This window comes from Zootoca vivipara, chromosome 16 (genome assembly GCF_963506605.1).
Source record: "Zootoca vivipara chromosome 16, rZooViv1.1, whole genome shotgun sequence".
NCBI lineage: Eukaryota > Metazoa > Chordata > Lepidosauria > Squamata > Lacertidae > Zootoca > Zootoca vivipara.
In genome coordinates, this window is record NC_083291.1 from 20307415 (window position 1) to 20324711 (window position 17297).

The 17297-nt window shown below is 44.6% G+C and overlaps 1 protein-coding gene across 1 annotated transcript in view; it reads right to left on the reverse strand.

Annotated features, from left to right (window-relative positions):
- The window catches only part of EPHA1 (EPH receptor A1), an 81755-nt gene that overhangs the window by 39114 nt on the left and 25344 nt on the right, over nucleotides 1–17297 (reverse strand). Inside the window, exon 3 of the mRNA XM_035097046.2 lies at nucleotides 4029–4307. Coding sequence (XP_034952937.2) covers nucleotides 4029–4307 — 279 coding nt within the window. The remainder of the gene's footprint in view (nucleotides 1–4028; nucleotides 4308–17297) is intronic.

A 17297-nucleotide genomic window follows, 5' to 3' on the forward strand; every position in this document is an offset into this window, starting at 1 on the left:
CAGCTGGAGACCTGGGAAGCCCTGGGTATTTAAAACTGGAGAAGTTTGGGAAACACTGGCCTAGATCCATCTCCTTAGCTGTGGGAAAACAACCCCAAAACATAGCTGCCAAGTTATCCCTTTTTAAAAAAAATATTTTTATTAATTTTCCAATTAAAACCAATTATATCACATTCAATATTTCAAATTATACACATATATATATCAATCAAACCGAATGTTATGCCAAATCATCTAAAGAATTTTTTATTTGGGTTCCCATGCTTCAAGAAATTGGGAATTCCTCGCAACCGTCCACTGCCGTCATTTTTCTAAAGTTCAAATCGTCCTCCAAGTTCATAATAATCCAGATCTTCCCCTTACAGTCACATAGATGTTTTCCACTTTCATCCGATTGTTTCCCAGCTGCTGAGATAAATATCAAACAAAGTTTCACAGATGTTCTTTCTCCTGTGTGAGTTAATCAGTCCAGCCTCCCCATAAATCTTCTTAGTGGAGCTCCCTGTTGCGTCAAAGCAGCTCGAAGCAGCGCCATCTTAAAAAGCTCAAATCACTTTCGTTTTCTCTCATAGCCATGAAGATTTACGATCTTTATAGAATTTACAGCTTTTCCAGGCAGGAGACCCAAACATCAAACCATAAACTCTTGGTAAATTAATGGATCTCCTTGCCCTATAGCTGAACTTAGCTTCAGGTCGCTGCTCCAATTTAAAGTGCGTCACAGCTCATAAATCCTCCGAACGCGTCCAGAACTCCTTCCGTCCGACTAGGGGGGGGCTTTTCTCATCGGCAACTCCACATCTTTAAAAAATATGCTCAGTAACAACAGTTATAAAGTTCAACTCACACAGTCTTTTGCTTCTCTTTCACTCCAAACAAGCCAGGACATCGCGTCCGGGAAGGTACGAGGCAACATATATGAAGAAAAAAATAAAAACTCACTTCCCTTATCGCTCCGTCCCCATCAATCCTTCTTCCAGATGCAGTACAGTCTTTGACTCCTCTCCCTCAGCAGCATAAATTTCTCAGCAGTAAACAGCGCTTCTTCCCCTCCTTCTGAAGTATGTCCATAGATTTAAGCCTAATTATCTTCTTTAACCATGGAAATCCCCGCCATGCAGATTAGCGTCCGGGAGTCCTGGCCCTCGTAAGTGCTCAGCCCAAGCTCCCCCCACTCCAAAAACAGTCGGAGTGGGTCTGGGGGCATCGCGGGCCAGCGGCCCCTCTCCGTAACCCCCGGAGAGGGTAGGGGGTTGCCATTTACTCCCCTAGCAACCGCCAAATTCCTTACGAAGGTCAGAGAGATGGAAAACAGGTCCGCCATTCCTGCAGGCGGAAACCGGAACCTCAAGTTATCCCTTTTTTAAAGGGATTTTCCCTTATGCTGAATAGGCTTCCTCGCGAGAAAAGGGAAAACTTGGCAGCTATGCCCCAAAATGCTAAAACATTGTACGGGAAATTAAAATCTGGAAGAAGAAATATAATGTATGTAAAAAGCCCAAACTTAAATGAAACTTCAACAACAACAAAAAGCAAGGGTGCCTAACTTCTGGCCCTCCAGATGTTGTTGGACTACAACTCCCACAATCCCTGGCCACTGACCATGTGATGGCCATTGACCATGTCTTATGCCCTTTTAAAAATGTGGCTCTTTTTTGCGGGGGGGGGGGTGTTATTGGGTTGTTGTTTTTATTTTGATTATATATATTGTGGTTTTTATGTTGATATTTTCTGTGAACCGTCCCGAGACCCCCAGGTATAGGGCAGTATATAAATAAAATAATGATGATAATAATAATAATCAGGTAGGGCTTTTTCACACAACTGCAGAGTTGGAAGGGACCACAAGGCTCATCTAGTCCAACCCCCTGCAATGCAGGAATCTTTTTGCCCAAGGTGGGGCTCAAACCCACAACCCTGAGGCTAAGAGTCTCACACTCTACCGACTGAGCTGATGGTAACTGGGAGTCTAAAGAAATCTGGAAGGCCACCTCCATTTTAAAGCATTGCCTGAGCCCCCAGCATAATTTATCTCTCCTCCTTGTTTGGCTTCTGCAGGGTAAGTCTTGCATCTTTCCCACCTTTGCTCTTCAAATCAAATGAAGCACTTATTTGCTTCACATTGACCACTAATTTCCTTGCCTGACTGGCTTCTCTTTCCACAATTCTTATGGGCCATCCACCTTCCAGTTGTTCTTTCTTTGATTGCCTGTAATGTTAGATAAGTGCTATTTGCTCATTTAACCCATCCACAGGGACAGGTTTGTTTGTTGTCTTGCTTAAAAAAACAAAACACAAAACTAATGATTACGTTTAATCTGAAAAATGCTCCAGGCAGGGAAGGAAAGAACTTTCTCGTGGTGTCTTGAGAATCCAGCAAATCAGCACTCAGCCAGAGGTGGAACTAGCTGCTCTGGTGCGCTGGCAGTGGGGAGCATCCAGGGGGGGGGTGCACCGCTGCCGCTGAGTGTCCTGGGGGGGTGCAGCGGCGAGAATCTCAGGGGGGGGGTGTCACCTCCCTCAAGGATGACATCCGGGGCACACCGCCCCCACCTTTCTGCGCCTCTGCACTCAGCACAGCCTCTTCTGCTTCAAATTGGCAGGACTCGTTCCTTACAGACTTGATCCTCAGTCAAGAGAATAGGATCTCTTGACTGAGGAGAAGATTTTACATTTGCAACAGTTGACAACAGCGGCTCCTGTTTGCAGGAGTCTCTTTTGAAGTGCAAGAGTGGCCTCTTTTCAGAGAGGTATTCCATGATGCCGTCTATAAAAGGCATCCCTGTCTTTGTGGAATACCTGACAATCTTTAATTGTGGTCAAATAATATGCAGTCAGAACCAGCCAAATGAATAACAACTGGTATATTTTGCATTTTTTCCTCTGTCTGAAAACTGTCTGCCTCCAAATGCATTTTTTTTCTTAATCTGACTGAAGAGTTCATTGGTGCAAATAGCTCCCCACTTGTCCATCTGTTTGCAAGCAAGCTGTTATGAGCATCTGATCACTGCGGTATTTGCACTTTTGGATGCTCTGATTCCCAAGGATTTGGCTTTGCTCCAAGCCTTACTACGTAGAATTCAGGGGTTTCTCACTGATTACGCTCCTGAAAACCTTGGCTAAAGGCCCCTTCACATGGCGTATTTTAAAATGCAAGTCTAAGATCTTTTAAACATACACATAGAATGTGACTGTGACCAATTAAAGCATACAGAAACAGATTATCAACAAAACTGTGACTGGCCATAGCTGTACACTCTGTGTCAAACAAAGGTCAACTCATGGGTAATGTGTAAAAAGATCCTCAGGGTTTGTCCTTACTTCTGCTTGCCCCATGCCTATAAAGGATGGGTCCGAGTGGTTTTCTGCTTAATCCACACTTTCTAGGCATGGGTCCAAGAGATTTCCCCCTTTCCCTGCTCCTTTCTGAATGAAAATTCGCTCTTTAGTGCTAAATTGGAGCAAACATCAATCTGGATAAAACCTGAATTGCTGATTGCTCCGATTGAGTGCTTAAGAGTGGTTCTTCCCCCCAAGGGAAAGCAATGGAACAAGAGGAAATGTGGATAATGCTGTACCAAGTGTACACACACAGCATTCCCCACCCCTTTCATTGTAAGTTTGCATCACAGCTGAAAACTGGAGCTTTGGGGAACAGAAATCCAAGGGGCACTGCTACAAGGACAGTGGGCTCAGTACTGACTCCAAAGAGTGCTCTCTCCTGAGAAAATTTTTTCTGGGTGGGCCCATATAGTAATGTCAACTTCCACACCCTGTACAAGCTTCATGGCCTTGCTCCACCCTGGGGTTTTTGGAGTTTTTTGTTTGCTTGCTGCCACATCCCTACCCACAGCCTTTACTCTTGCAACTCAGCCACCCAAAGGACTCCTGTTCTCTCAAACAATTCTGCTCATTCTCATCTCTCCTTCCCCTCTGCTGTTGTTTAGACTGGATGTTCCTTTTGCTCTTGAGCAAGCCAAGTTTTTAAAAACCCTTTCTTCAGCTGTAGCTCTGCAACCCCTGCTGACCTTGATGAAGAGAGGGCGACGGAACTGGATGCCAACATCTTGCTCTGACTCCATGTAGTAGAGGTTGAACGTCTCCTTGCAATTGTTGATCGCCTCTCCTTTGAAGCTCTTGCAGTCCCGGATGGTGAATTTCAGCTCCACGTAGATGCGGGAAGAGGCTTCGGCTCGGAATATCCAGTTGGTCCGGAGCCAATGGTCAGTATCGCCTTCCGAGTGGACGTTGCAATCTTGATACATGTACGTCGGAGTACCATTTATGATCTGCTGCACCTCACTCCACTACGGGGGGGAGAGAACAAGGGAAGAGACATGTTAGCCGAGAGTTTTATCAGGTTGTCAAAGAAGTCATGCCTTTTTGTTAGTCCTATGATGTACCAATGGAGTAATGTAAATACGTATACAGAATGAATTAAAAATATAAGGCAAATAATCTTACAATACTACGCAAGAACCAGTCGCTCCCCCCCCCACTTTGTTTAGCCTCCCTGCCATCTTCCTCCCCCCATGCTGTCAAATTTTAGAATGCAAGTTCCTTTCTGCCATTTTAGAATGCAAGTTCCTTGGGGGCAGGGACCTACCTCTTTGATGTCATCCTTCTAAATTGTCATGCAGATTATTGGTAAACTATATATGTAAATCAGCAGCAGCCAGATACCCACAGTACTAAAATACAGGTGAAACTCAAAAAATTAGAATATCGTTAAAAAGTTCATTTATTTCAGTAATGCAACTTAAAAGGTGAAACCAATATAGGAGATAGACTCATGACATGCAAAGCGAGATAGGTCAAGCCTTTATTTGTTGTAATTGTGATGATTATGGCATACAGCTGAAGAAAACCCCAAATTCACAATCTCAGAAAATTAGAATAGTGTTTAGCTACTCAATCCATAACACCTGCAAAGGGTTCCTGAGCCTTTAAATCAGGCATCCCCAAACTGCGGCCCTCCAGATGTTTTGGCCTACAACTCCCATGATCCTTAGCTAACAGGACCAGTGGTCAGGGATGGTGGTAATTGTAGTCCCCAAACATCTGGAGGGCCGAAGTTTGGGGATGCCTGCTTTAAATGGTCTCTCAGTCTGCTTCAGTAGGAATCACAATCATGGGAAAGGCGGCTGACCTGACAGTTGTGCAGAAAGCCATCACTGAGACCCTCCATAAGGAGGGAAAGCCTCAAAAGGTAATTGCAAAAGAAGTTGGATGTTCCCAAAGTGCTGCATCAAAGCAAATTAATGGAAAGGTATGTGGAGGGGAAAAGACGAGCTTCATGGGGATGCTGACTTCATTTTCCAGCAGGACTTGGCACCTGCCCACACTGCCAAAAGTACCAAAACCTGGTTCAATGCCCATGGGATTACTGTGCTAGATTGGCCAGCGAACTCGCCTGACTTGAACCCCATAGAGAATCTACGGGGCATTGCCAAGAGAAAGATGAGAGACATGAGACCGAGCAATGCTGAAGAGCAGAAGGCTGCTATTGAAGCATCCTGTTCTTCCATAACACCTCAGCAGTGCCACAGGCTGATAGCATCCATTCCACGCAGCATTGAGACAGTAATTGCTGCAAAAGGGGCCCAAACCAAGTACTGAGTACATATGCATGCTTCTGCTTTTCAGAGGTCCAATATTGTTCCATTTGGCAGTCCTTGTTTTATTGATTTCATTTAATATTCTAATTTTCTGAGATTGTGAATTTGGGGTTTTCTTCAGCTGTACGTCATAATCATCACAATTACAACAAATAAAGGCTTGACATATCTCGCTTTGCTTGTCATGAGTCTATCTCCTATATTGGTTTCTTTCACCTTTTAAGTTGCATTACTGAAATAAATGAACTTTTTGACGATATTCTAATTTTTCGAGTTTCGCCTGTAAGCACCATGCCCATATATAGCAGCAGGAGACAGTCATCAGATCTCTTGGAGTTGTTACTTGAACATAGCCGGGTGAGGTGGGGCAGGGGGGGGGCCATAGCTGCCAAGTTTTCCCTTTTCTCGCGAGGAAGCCTATTCAGCATAAGGGGAAATCCCTGTAAAAAAGGGATAACTTGGCAGCTATGGGGGGGGGCTAACAATTTGAGGAGAGCAGCAGCTGCTGAGCAGACCTAGTGCAAGGAGGACAAATGGCGGGTAGTTTAATTCTTTATTGACAAAGGACACACAGTGCACAGAACATGTACACACACACTTCTGACAACTAAGGAGCTGGCATCCCCTCCCTTGGCTTGTGCTATGAACTGGACGGTTAGAGCAACAGTGTAACCATAGCTCTATGCATGGGAATAGCCAGGGGTTTTTTTGCCGGGTGGGGGGGCAGAACCGACATGATTGGTCAATTAGTTTAGTATTTTTATTGTTTTACTTGATCTGGCCCCCCCCAGCTACGCCCATGCCTCCACCCAAACAAGAAGGTTCGTCTGATGGGGCGCGTGCAAGCAAGCTTCTCCTACACAGAAGTTGCCACTGTGCTTGTCTCTTCAGTGAAAAGGTAAAGGACCCCTGGTTGCTTAAGTCCAGTCAAAGGCGACTATGGGGTTGTGGTGCTCATCTCGCTTTCAGGCCGAGGGAGATGGCGTTTGTCCACAAACAGCTTTCCGGGTCATGTGGCCAGCATGGGCTATACCACTTCTGGTGCAATGGGACACCGTGACGGAAACCAGACTGCATGGAAACGCTGTTTACCTTCCCGCCACAGCGGTACCTCTTTATCTACTTGCACTGGCGTGCTTTCAAACTGCTAGGTTGTCAGGAGCTGGGATAGAGCAACGGGAGGTCACCCTGTTGCGGGGATTCAAACTGCCAACCTTCTGATCGGCAAGGTAGACCACAGCGCCACCCGCATCCCCTATCTCTTCAAGCCCCTCCTGGTCCTTTTTACATTTCCAGGCAGGCCATGGCTGCCTCAAGCCACTTCTTACAACCCCTTTTGGAGGCGCAGGATCCTTCCCCCCCGCAGGCTACGAGCCTATGGCTCACAGCACCTACAACTGGCTCCCTGCCAACAGAAGGGTGCGCATCTAAGGCAACTCTCCAAGCCTTCCAGTTCTGAGGTGCTGGATTGCTAGTCACCCAGCCTGCCCTGCAGGAATCAACAAGGTCTCTTATCTATGAATCACCAGTGCTTTCCTGAATTAAGAAGTTCAGAAAGAGGAAGTTATTCACAGGGTGTGGGAAAGAGCATAAGTTTTATATACATGCATGTGGGTGGGTAAGTGTATCCTCTTTGTGAATTACTGCATTAAACTAAGCACAGAAAGCAAATTTCATTGAAGCCTTTGTCTATAGAATCTAAAGCTAAAGGATGAAAGGAAACCCAGCGAAGAAATGGGACACCCTGAAAGGAAAGTTAATGTGCGAGTGTTTGTGTATGTGTGTCATGTATGTGTGTCACAAGTTGAGATACACAGGTTTTCAACCATCTGTATACCAAAGGCGCATACTAGGTATGTAGCATTGCTGTTCTTAATTAGAGCTCTACACCATCAATCCTCCTTCTTCTGGGAGAAAATTTTAGACTATTATGTTTGAAGCGGGCATCCATATGGGGGGGGGGATCCATTTAAAATGCAACTGCAGGCAGAAAAAGATACCGCAACAACAGCACAACAGATTTATTTCTTGTGTGCCTTCTCCTTCATATTGGCTTCCACTGGAGACAAACAAGTTTATTACGAATGCTAGCATTGCCAAGCCACAGTTGTTGTCCTTGCCAGAAGGAGGAAGTTCAATTCCAGGACTTATTGCCACGACAGACTTGTATTTGTTGGTTATGGCAACCCTTAAAAAAATCTGGGTGTGTGTGTGTTGTAATTTGGGGATTATAAGACTTCTTTATTAGATCTCACTAGCCCCTCTCACGCAAATGAAAGGAATGACTATTTAAATAGTCTGAAGATTGTAAGGTAAATGTGGCTGTCTGCATATTACTTTGCCACAGTGATAGGAGCTGATTCAATATAAGACAAGGGGCCAAGTTACAACTTTGTAGTCTTCCGAGACCTTTGAGAGAACCCTACTTCAGATTTAAGTAATCAAGCAAAGGCACTCCCTTGAAAATTACTTCTCTGGTTCTATTTCAAAAGAGCTTGTGATTTAAGACCACCACACACTATCAGGAATTTTGTAATTTTGGCACAGCCCCTAAAGGGTTATTTTAAAAGGAAGCATTAGGCAAATGAACTCTAAATTGTGCAATTGCTGTCTTTTGATGAACTTCTCCCTGCATGCAGAGACAACATCTGTGGTGTTTGGGGGCCTGCTGACAGACGGATGGGCCATGGTGACTCAGTTTTGGAGATTACACCCCACTTGTCTTTCTTCCTCAACCCCAGTCTAGAGTGAAAGCACGCTGCTTCTCTAAGGTAACACAAAAGCAAGGCAAATGATACACGATATGATGAAGTTATGGATGACATGTCAAGGGAAGCTGGAGAGGAATTTGTTGGCAGGATAAGAAACAGATTACGGTAACCAGGTTTGTTATCCCACACAAGTCACTTAATCTGAGCTCATTTGCTTAGCTGCTTCCTGTAGAAAGAATCACCTGCCCTTAATGGCTAAGGCTGAAGCATCAGATTGATTCATATCAGGATGCCCAACAAGGCAGGGCTCATAATCTGACAGCAGAGCACATCCTGTACATATAGATGGCGCCAGGTGAAATCACAGGTAATTCTAAGTATAGCATTTCAGGTAGGAAGGCTGGGAAAGAAGTTTGTAGCACACCTTGGATTTACAAAGTGCCCTTTTCCAGGAATTGGTTTTAACGATATTTTCCAGGAAAAGGACTTAATATATTTATTGTTTATTTTTATTTAAAGTATTTTTAATAGCAACCTCCAATAAAATTCCCAGGACAGTTTACAAGAATGAAAGAATTGAACTGTAGACACAAAAGAATATACAGTAGTAGGCTTCAGGGGTTGGGCTAGATGACAGTACAATTCTATGATTCTATGATTCTAAGGCCACAAACGTATAAAAGCAGAACAAAACAATACTCAATATTAATATCTGATGGAAACATCTTGGTAAAATAAAAAGGCATTTGCTAGACACCAAAGAGACAATAAGGAAGATGCCAAGCAAGCCTTTCTGGGCATATCTTTCCATAACTGGGCCACCAAAACTCAGTAGCCCATCAAAGAGCCATCCATCTCAACTCAGATGGCAGGGGAACCCATAGGAGAAGCTAGATTGAAGACCTTAGTGTATGACAGTGGTTCTCAAACTTTTTATCTGGGCCACACTTTCAGAGTAAAAATTTGCTTGTGCCAGAGAGAATTTTTTTTACTGATAAGAAGTACATTGGAAAACAAAAAGAAACAATTCACAGCAGTGCTTGACTTATAACATAGAACACACCAGGCCTCAACAATTCACCCAACAGCTCAGGACCAGACAGAGTTATGGACATTTCCATAGACGGATCTATTTCAATTGTTGCATACCCACTCATAGCGGGTATGAGTGATTTTTTTTCTTCAAAGTGTTTTGCAAACATGTCATATCACAGAGCCTCTGAGGGTTCCTTAACATCAACAGATGGACCAGATTCCAAGAGTTTGGAAAAGCTCAGCTGGGGCGTCTGCAATGCAGTAGGATCAGAGTGTGGTTAAGGCTCAGGAATTTCCCTAGTAGAAATCTCACCCCGGTCACTTGGGTCCTACTTTGAGGCTTCCCACATGCATCTGGTTGGTCAAATGTGAGAACAGCATGCCCAACCAGATAGACTACTTGGTCTTATGTTCTAAATCTTAAAAAAACTGAGTGGCCTTAGACAGCCACTCATCTACAGTAATGTGAGTACAGAACTGCCCACCTTACTGTGCTAAGAATTTCTGAGGTGATGTTTTTGAATTTGAATACTCTCTCTGCATAAGCATAATGATGCTTTCTTGTAAGTGATAGTTACCCTTTCAAGTGATAGTTACCCTTTCAAATAACTAGGGCTGCAAACTGCAATCCATTTAATCAAGAGATTAATCAACCAAAGGTTTAGCTGCTTGATCAGTGGGAGCCAATTTTAATTGATGAGGGAAATTTTAATTGATGGATCTGCAAGTTTTAGGCACATATCTCTTGTCACGTCACACCCCCCACTCCTTTTGAGGCCCCTTTTTGACTCTGTTGTGTTACTGTTAAAGGGAATGAGAATCAAAAATGTAAAGATGACCTTCCTTCTAACAGTGAGATTTTATTCATTAAATTGCTAATTATTTTACATTTCGTTCGATATCTCAAAAGGCTCCTACACTGAAAAAGTGGCAATATGCATGCTTTTTTTTTTAGTAACTGATGAATCGTTTATTAATTTTAAATCAACTAAATAATATTTAATTGGTTGGCAACATTAGTAATAACTGCCAAGGTGCACAAAAGAGTTAATGTGTGCCTTATGGATCATGCATATGAAGACCACATCCTGTCACTATTTATTTATGTACTGTATCTAGAATTCCAACAACTAAAAACAATTACTACACCAATTACTGGGTGTTAATGTAAACACTGCTTATGCTCTGTCACTGTCTCCAACAGTGGCCTAGCAGACGCCCTTGGAAAGCACAAAAGCAGAGCATGAAAAGGAAAAAGGAAAGCTATCTCAGGTCTCTTGTCACTGTTAACTGGTATTCCAAAGTAGAATGCTTCTGAACACAGGACAAAGGAGCCACATTCAAGACACTAGCAGAATCCACAACCTATGTGGAAGCTAATGATGTGGAATGAAACCACACTAGAGGAGGAATGTAGAACAAGCCCCCTCATCCCCCCCCATTTTAATTAGGAATCTGAGATTGCTAAGCAATCATCTCAGGTCCTTAGAGCCTGCCAAATTGCATTGCACTCCTTGTTGCTTTGGTGACTTGCCCAGAATACAATGGGTGAGGCTTGGCTTGCTTACTTTGAACTTCCAGCCTTTCCTGCTTCTCAAGTGTACAGCAGAACAACTATGCAAGCTAAACCTGCTGAGCTATTAGTCTGGAGTATCTAAATTGAATAATGCATGGCCCGAAAACATACAGGGCCATTAAACTGGTAAGTTACAGTGATGACAAGGTAATAACCCCGACTAGTCAATCTCTTGACTTATCTACATAGCTGTTATCCTGTCCCTAAAACACCATCATCTGGCACACACCACACTGTCTGCAAATGCTGACGTAGTTACTCCTGACTTGGTGAAGACACGTTTTCTGCTTCTGAAGATTTTGGTTCAAGCCCCCGGGTGGGATCCTCCGCCAGAAGGAAATAAGCGGCATGGGCAGTCCACAGCTGTGTGCCGGAGAGCATACCTTGTACACATAAGAACTGGTGTGGTGAAGCGATTACAGATTCAAATCCAGTTTCAAAACCACACTCAGCTAGGAAGCTTTGGCCAGCCACTGTCTCTTGTCTTAATCTATTTCACAGGATTGTCGAGGAAATAAAACGGGGCTGGAGGAGAACAATGAAAGTCACTCTGTTCTCCTTGGAGGACAGGGCGGGATTAAAATATACAAAGATCCCATGTTCAAACCTTGGCAATTCCAGTCAAGAAGGATCTCGACTAGCGGTCCAGAGAATGAGCTCTTGCCCTGAAGACTTAAGAGAGATGCAACTAAAGGCTGCATTTATCCTTGGCCTACACTCTGGGGACTGCCTACCAGAAATGGATGTAGCCAGGGCTTTTTTTTCAGCTAGAATTCGCCAGAACTCAGTTCCAGCACCTCTCAGGTGGGCACCATTGCCATTATAAGAGAACAAGGGAGGCGCTCATGACGAGTCCTAGCACCTCTTTTTTCTAGAAAAACAGCAACAAGTGTGGCAAAAAGTGTGTGTGAACACCCCACATTCTTGCACACAAGCACGTTCAGGTACACGCCTCCTCCTCAGGTGATCTGTGTTATCATCCCCTTTCCCACTCATCAAAGGATATATGAATAGGGAGTGGGCGATTTGCATCTCTATCAGGATGCTGGGTTGTTACACATCTCTGCCCACTCCTGAGTTGTGCTTCTTTAATTTTTTTGTTGTTTGCGTGTGTAGACCTTTTAACCCCCCCCCCCAATACTCAAATTTTTGGTTTGGTTTTTGGCAGAATTTAGGCTACAACTTTATTGATTACAATCAAGTGAGTGGTTGCATAGGCTCTGGTTCAACTAACTCCCTGCACCCTTGCAGGTAGCGCTGACCCTGGACACCAACCATAGGTCAGCCTCGAGTGAACACCTGAGACAGTGGACAGCAGGAGCCCTGCTAGTTAGTCCTCCACCCAGATGTCCCCTGAACTCAGGCTAGGGCACAACCCCTCACAGGGGTGACCAACCAATGAGTCCGTAGATTTCTTTAGCGGAATACCCATCGCATAGGGATGGCTAGAGCGTTCTCCCACCCCTATCACCTGAACCAGAGCCTATCTACAACCTTACAAGTTGTGACGATTTGCTACGTGGCAGGCGAAACCCAAATGGCACCAGCCAATCAGCCAAGTGGGGAAAATTCCTGCTGTGCCCCTGTCCCAATGACAGACCACACATGACAGCATAGCAAGGTCAAGCGCAAGCCCTAAATATAGGGAGAGGTGGGCGGGTGTTCCGATGCACTGAGCCGCCCAAAAGAGGAAGCTCAGGGACACGTGCATGGGGTTAAACAGAGGTCCCTCGATCGATTTAGCTGGCATCCCATTGGTCAGACTGCACCCAGGATCAAGGGACCTCCAAAAGGGCGTTGTGGCCATCTAAACGTTCCCACTCAGAACACAGGGTCTGGTTGCCAGGTCGCACCGCAACACGTATCCTCTTGTTCGGGAGGACCCGATTTCTCTTAGCATAGGGTAAATTGGTAAGATGGGGTGGAGGGCAGAAAAATTGCTTGGGGGGGGGCTGAATCAGGCCCCCAGACTGGGGGTTAGCCACCCCTGCAGTAGGAGCAGGATTCTGATCACTGGGGCTGGTGGGGCAGAGGGCAAGGCAGCCAACTGCAGGTAGTGGTAGATGGAAGGCACAATAGGCAGAGCAATTACACAGACACAGAGATGGAGAGGTGGGGGAAACAGAGGTTATGGAGAAAAAGACTAATGGGTCTGGGGGAATGCTGTGCTGCAATAAAGGAAGCCCTTTTTACCAGCACAGAAACCAAAGCATCTCCTTCTCCTTCTTTAAACTAAAGCAACACAACCTGATTGCTCCTTCTGTTGCTTCCCTCTGTCTCTCTCCCAACAGAACAGCAATGTGGTTAGTACAGAGCATCCTGAATACATTCTGATTTGGCCTAAGGCCACCAACAAGAGTAAAATGAGGGAGGATATCCTAAATACTTGCCGTGGATTGGTCTTCTTGGGTGTTGATCGAGAACTAACCACTTGCTGGAACTTCAACAAGTAACTATGTGCTGCTGATTGGCTAGGTGTTTGGAAACTCAATAAAAGAAGGTTATCTGAAGGACCAGTAAGTCTTGTCATCCAACTTCAACCACCCCTTTTAATAGAGGAAATTGCTTCCAAAAAAATAGGGATTTTCTTACATTCAAAGTATCTGGACGGGACAGCCACAACTGTACATTATGGGCAGGCATCTAAGGGTGTTGGGAGTTTAGACTCCACACACATACATAAATCAAACACTCAAATTATTAATACAGTATCTGTACAGCACAATCACTGTGCATGATGCTCTACTACAGAATAATACAGCAAACAAACATGAAGAAATACTGAAGCATGCCTACAATTTCAAAGGATGAGTGACAGTATTAAAACAAACAAACAAACAAATGGAACGATGCCTTTAGAAATTCCACAGAAATTTCCTGTAGGAGCAAACTATTTAAGTCAATTACCAATTGCTAAATATAAAATTTGCAAAGGAGGTGATGATTGTGTTATGTTTGGCAGAAGCTAGATTCAGAAAATGCATTTCTTCTACTGTAGGTGAATCATCTTCAGATGAGGCTAAATTAAACATTGTCGTGTTCTAGCCCAAACCTGTTTACCTGTTTTGGCAGCTGTGAATTTCCCCCATGTCAATATTGGGCCTCTGCAAAGCACCCTAAATGCACCCTTACAGGCATACCCTCTGCATAGCTGCCAAGTTTTCCCTTTTCTCGCGAGGAAGCCTATTCAGCATAAGGGAAAATCCCTGTAAAAAAGGGATAACTTGGCAGCTATGACCCTCTGCCTGGAGTCAGAGATCTCCCAAACCAAAGCACTCATCCACTTGATGATAAACAGATGTTACTTTAATAGTGTGATTAGTAACCATGCCTGTTGTTTTTTTTCAAATTAAAAATTAGGTATTTGCAGGAGTGAGTGGTTTATGGTGACTGCAGCACATGAGGAGAGGCAGTTTAAACTAAAAAAAAAATGCCCCATCCCTATGCACCAATTAGACCCTGGGGGGGGGGAGCTATTCCCATTGGTATCAATGGGATTTCTATGTGTGTGTGCATGTGCGTGTGTGTGTATTTGGAAATACCGGTGTTTCCTGAGGTCATATGTAGATCTCAATGAACTTTGAATAATTGGCAAGAATTTGACTATTTGTGCAGAAAGCTTTATCTGTGGCCAGGAAGGTAGAGGGAGGAATGTAATGAAAAATAGGTGTGTGCCTTTTTGTGAAGAGGAGTTGGAACAGAGTTGTGGAGCGAGAGAAGATTAGGAATATTCTCCCCCACTTTAGGGGAGGGTGACAGAGCACATTTTGGTTGCACAGCATAGTGGCAAAGAAGTTCTAATCTAGGCAATTCAGGCAGAGAATGTGGCTCTGGAATCTACCGGTATTCTCCCTAACTTGAAGGGTACAGGATGCAGTTTCAGTGATGAGGTAAATGGCACTTTGCATATCCTCAAAGACAAATTTTAAGTCCCGCTGATTTCAGTAGGTCTAAGCATGGCTAAATTATGACTAAGCACAACTAAATTGAACTCAGCAGCCAAGGTTGGGATTCCTACATGGTCACTTTGCTTTTGCAAAGTAATTCCTAAATAAAAAATAAAAAAATTATCCAGTTGTGTCCTACCATCACAGGACCAAAATAACTTCTGTAGAATTCTACACCAGTCCCTTTCTCCCAGGCAGCTGCACAAAGCTGTGCCTTCCTCAAGGACGCCTCCTGGAGCTACTAAGGCCCACTGTTCTTTGCAAAAATGAAGCAAGGGGGCAAACAAACCCGCTTAGAGCACTTCCCCCCGTCCCATGTGCATGTGCATGTGCACAGGCAACCATTCTAGTCTGCTTGCTCTTTTTGCAGGCAGATTCCTAAGGAATTATCCAAAGCTTGCCAAAATGACTTGGTGGCACCCACATTGCAGTTGCTCTTGTTGCTCTCCAAAGTAAAGAGGTGAGTAAGGTGAATGAGACAAAAGGCTCTAATGACTGCCCTTACATGCAAAGCCAGCAAAGTTAGTTGAAGCTGTAATTGCGTGAGTCACAGGCCGCATTTGTGTTTGGGGATCACATGTTCCTTTCTGTACAAAGGTAGCTGCGATGGATCACCTGAAACAAAGCCTCTGTGGGATTGCCCTCATGACGGTACATGTCGCCCAGATGCAGGTATTCTCGCCCAGCCTGTCACCTATAAACCTCTTTTGTATAGAGCCAAGCCACATGCAATCTGCAGCTTGACATGACAAATCCTTTGCTGTTGACTGTACTTCAGATTGCAAGTGAGAGATTGACTATTTGAGCGCTCCCACACGGTAAAAAAAACAAACAAACAACTCTCCAGACATATAAAGCTAGTGTGTCAGAGAGAGCATTCTCGCCCACCTTTTTGCGTGAACAATAGCTTTTGCTATGAGGGATTAAAAATAAAATAAAACAAAATGGGGAACTTTTAAAACATTCAGTTCCTCACCTGCAGTCTGAAATGTGGCAGCCTGGAAAATGATGCACCATGGGAGGCAGCCAGGGCCGCCTTAAGCCCATCCAGCGCCCTGGCGCTAGGTCCCTCCAGCGCCCCCCTCCAGAGCCTCTCCAAGGGCCCAGGAGTGCCAAGTGGACTGCGGCAGCAGCGGGAGGCCATCTCCGAGGACTCCGCGCTGCGCCTCCTTCTCATTTCCCCAGCGCTGGGTTCCGCTCAGTCAAGCTTCAGCACCAGCGCGCGCACCGCGGGACCAGCAAGAGCTGCTTGGGCGCTGTGCGCGCGCTGGTGGCGAAGCTCGACTGAGCGGAACCCAGCGCTGGGGAAACGAGAAGGAGGCGCAGCGCGGAGTCCTCGGAGAAGGAGCGCAGTCCTGGCCAGATCGCTGGAACCCTGCGCTCACTTGGCGCCCTTCCAGCGCCCGCCGCCGTGGTTCTCCGTGCCACTAGCCTCTATGGCTAGGATGGGCCTGGAGGCAGCTGCACATGTGTCTCTTAGTGTGGTGGCCTCTGTTCACATTACAATTCCTTCGTATGTCCTGGGATAAGCTTACCACTAACTTAGATGCCATTGGTGAACATGTGGAGTTAGGATTTTTTGCCCCAACATTCATCATTATACATTTCTTTACACTGAACCACAGCTGCAATTTTAATGCCCACTCATCCACAAAAAAGTTATTTTGAGCTATTCTTTTTTTGTTTTTACCACCCTGAATAATTGGGTGCCATTAGTAAAGTTAGGCACTTCACTGCACATTATTAAATCCAGATAATTTATGTGCAAATTAGAAAACACAGGTCCCCCGGGGCCTCACTTTTTATATCCCTCCATTGTGAGAATGGGCATTTATTCCCACTTTCTGCTTTCTGTTCTCGCATCTGTTATTGATCCACAAGAGGACCTGTCCTCTTATCCCCTGGCTGCTAAGTTTACTCAGGAATCTTTGCTGAGGAATTTTAGCCGAAGCTTTTTGAAAGTCCAAGTAGACAATTTCTACAGGATTACTGTGTCCATGTGGTTAATGACACTTTCAGAGAATTGTAAAAGGTTAGTCAGGCTTTCCAGGAGCTTTGTTGATTTTCTATTGCAATATTCGTTCTTGATAATTTACCTTTAATCATGCTTTCCACCAGTTTACGCAGAACAACTTGTAAACCAAAGAAAAAAATTCCTTCAGTAGCACCTTAAAGAACAACTAAGTTTTTATTTTGGTATGAGCTTTCGTGTGCATGCACACTTCGTCAGATACGATATTCGTGCATGCACACGAAAGCTCATACCAAAATAAAAACTTAGTTGGTCTTTAAGGTGCTACTGAAGGATTTTTTTTATTTTGTTTCGACTCAGACCAACACGGCTACCTACCTGTAACTTGTAAACCAGATGAACATTTATTAAGAAACAACATTAGTGATAACTGCTAAG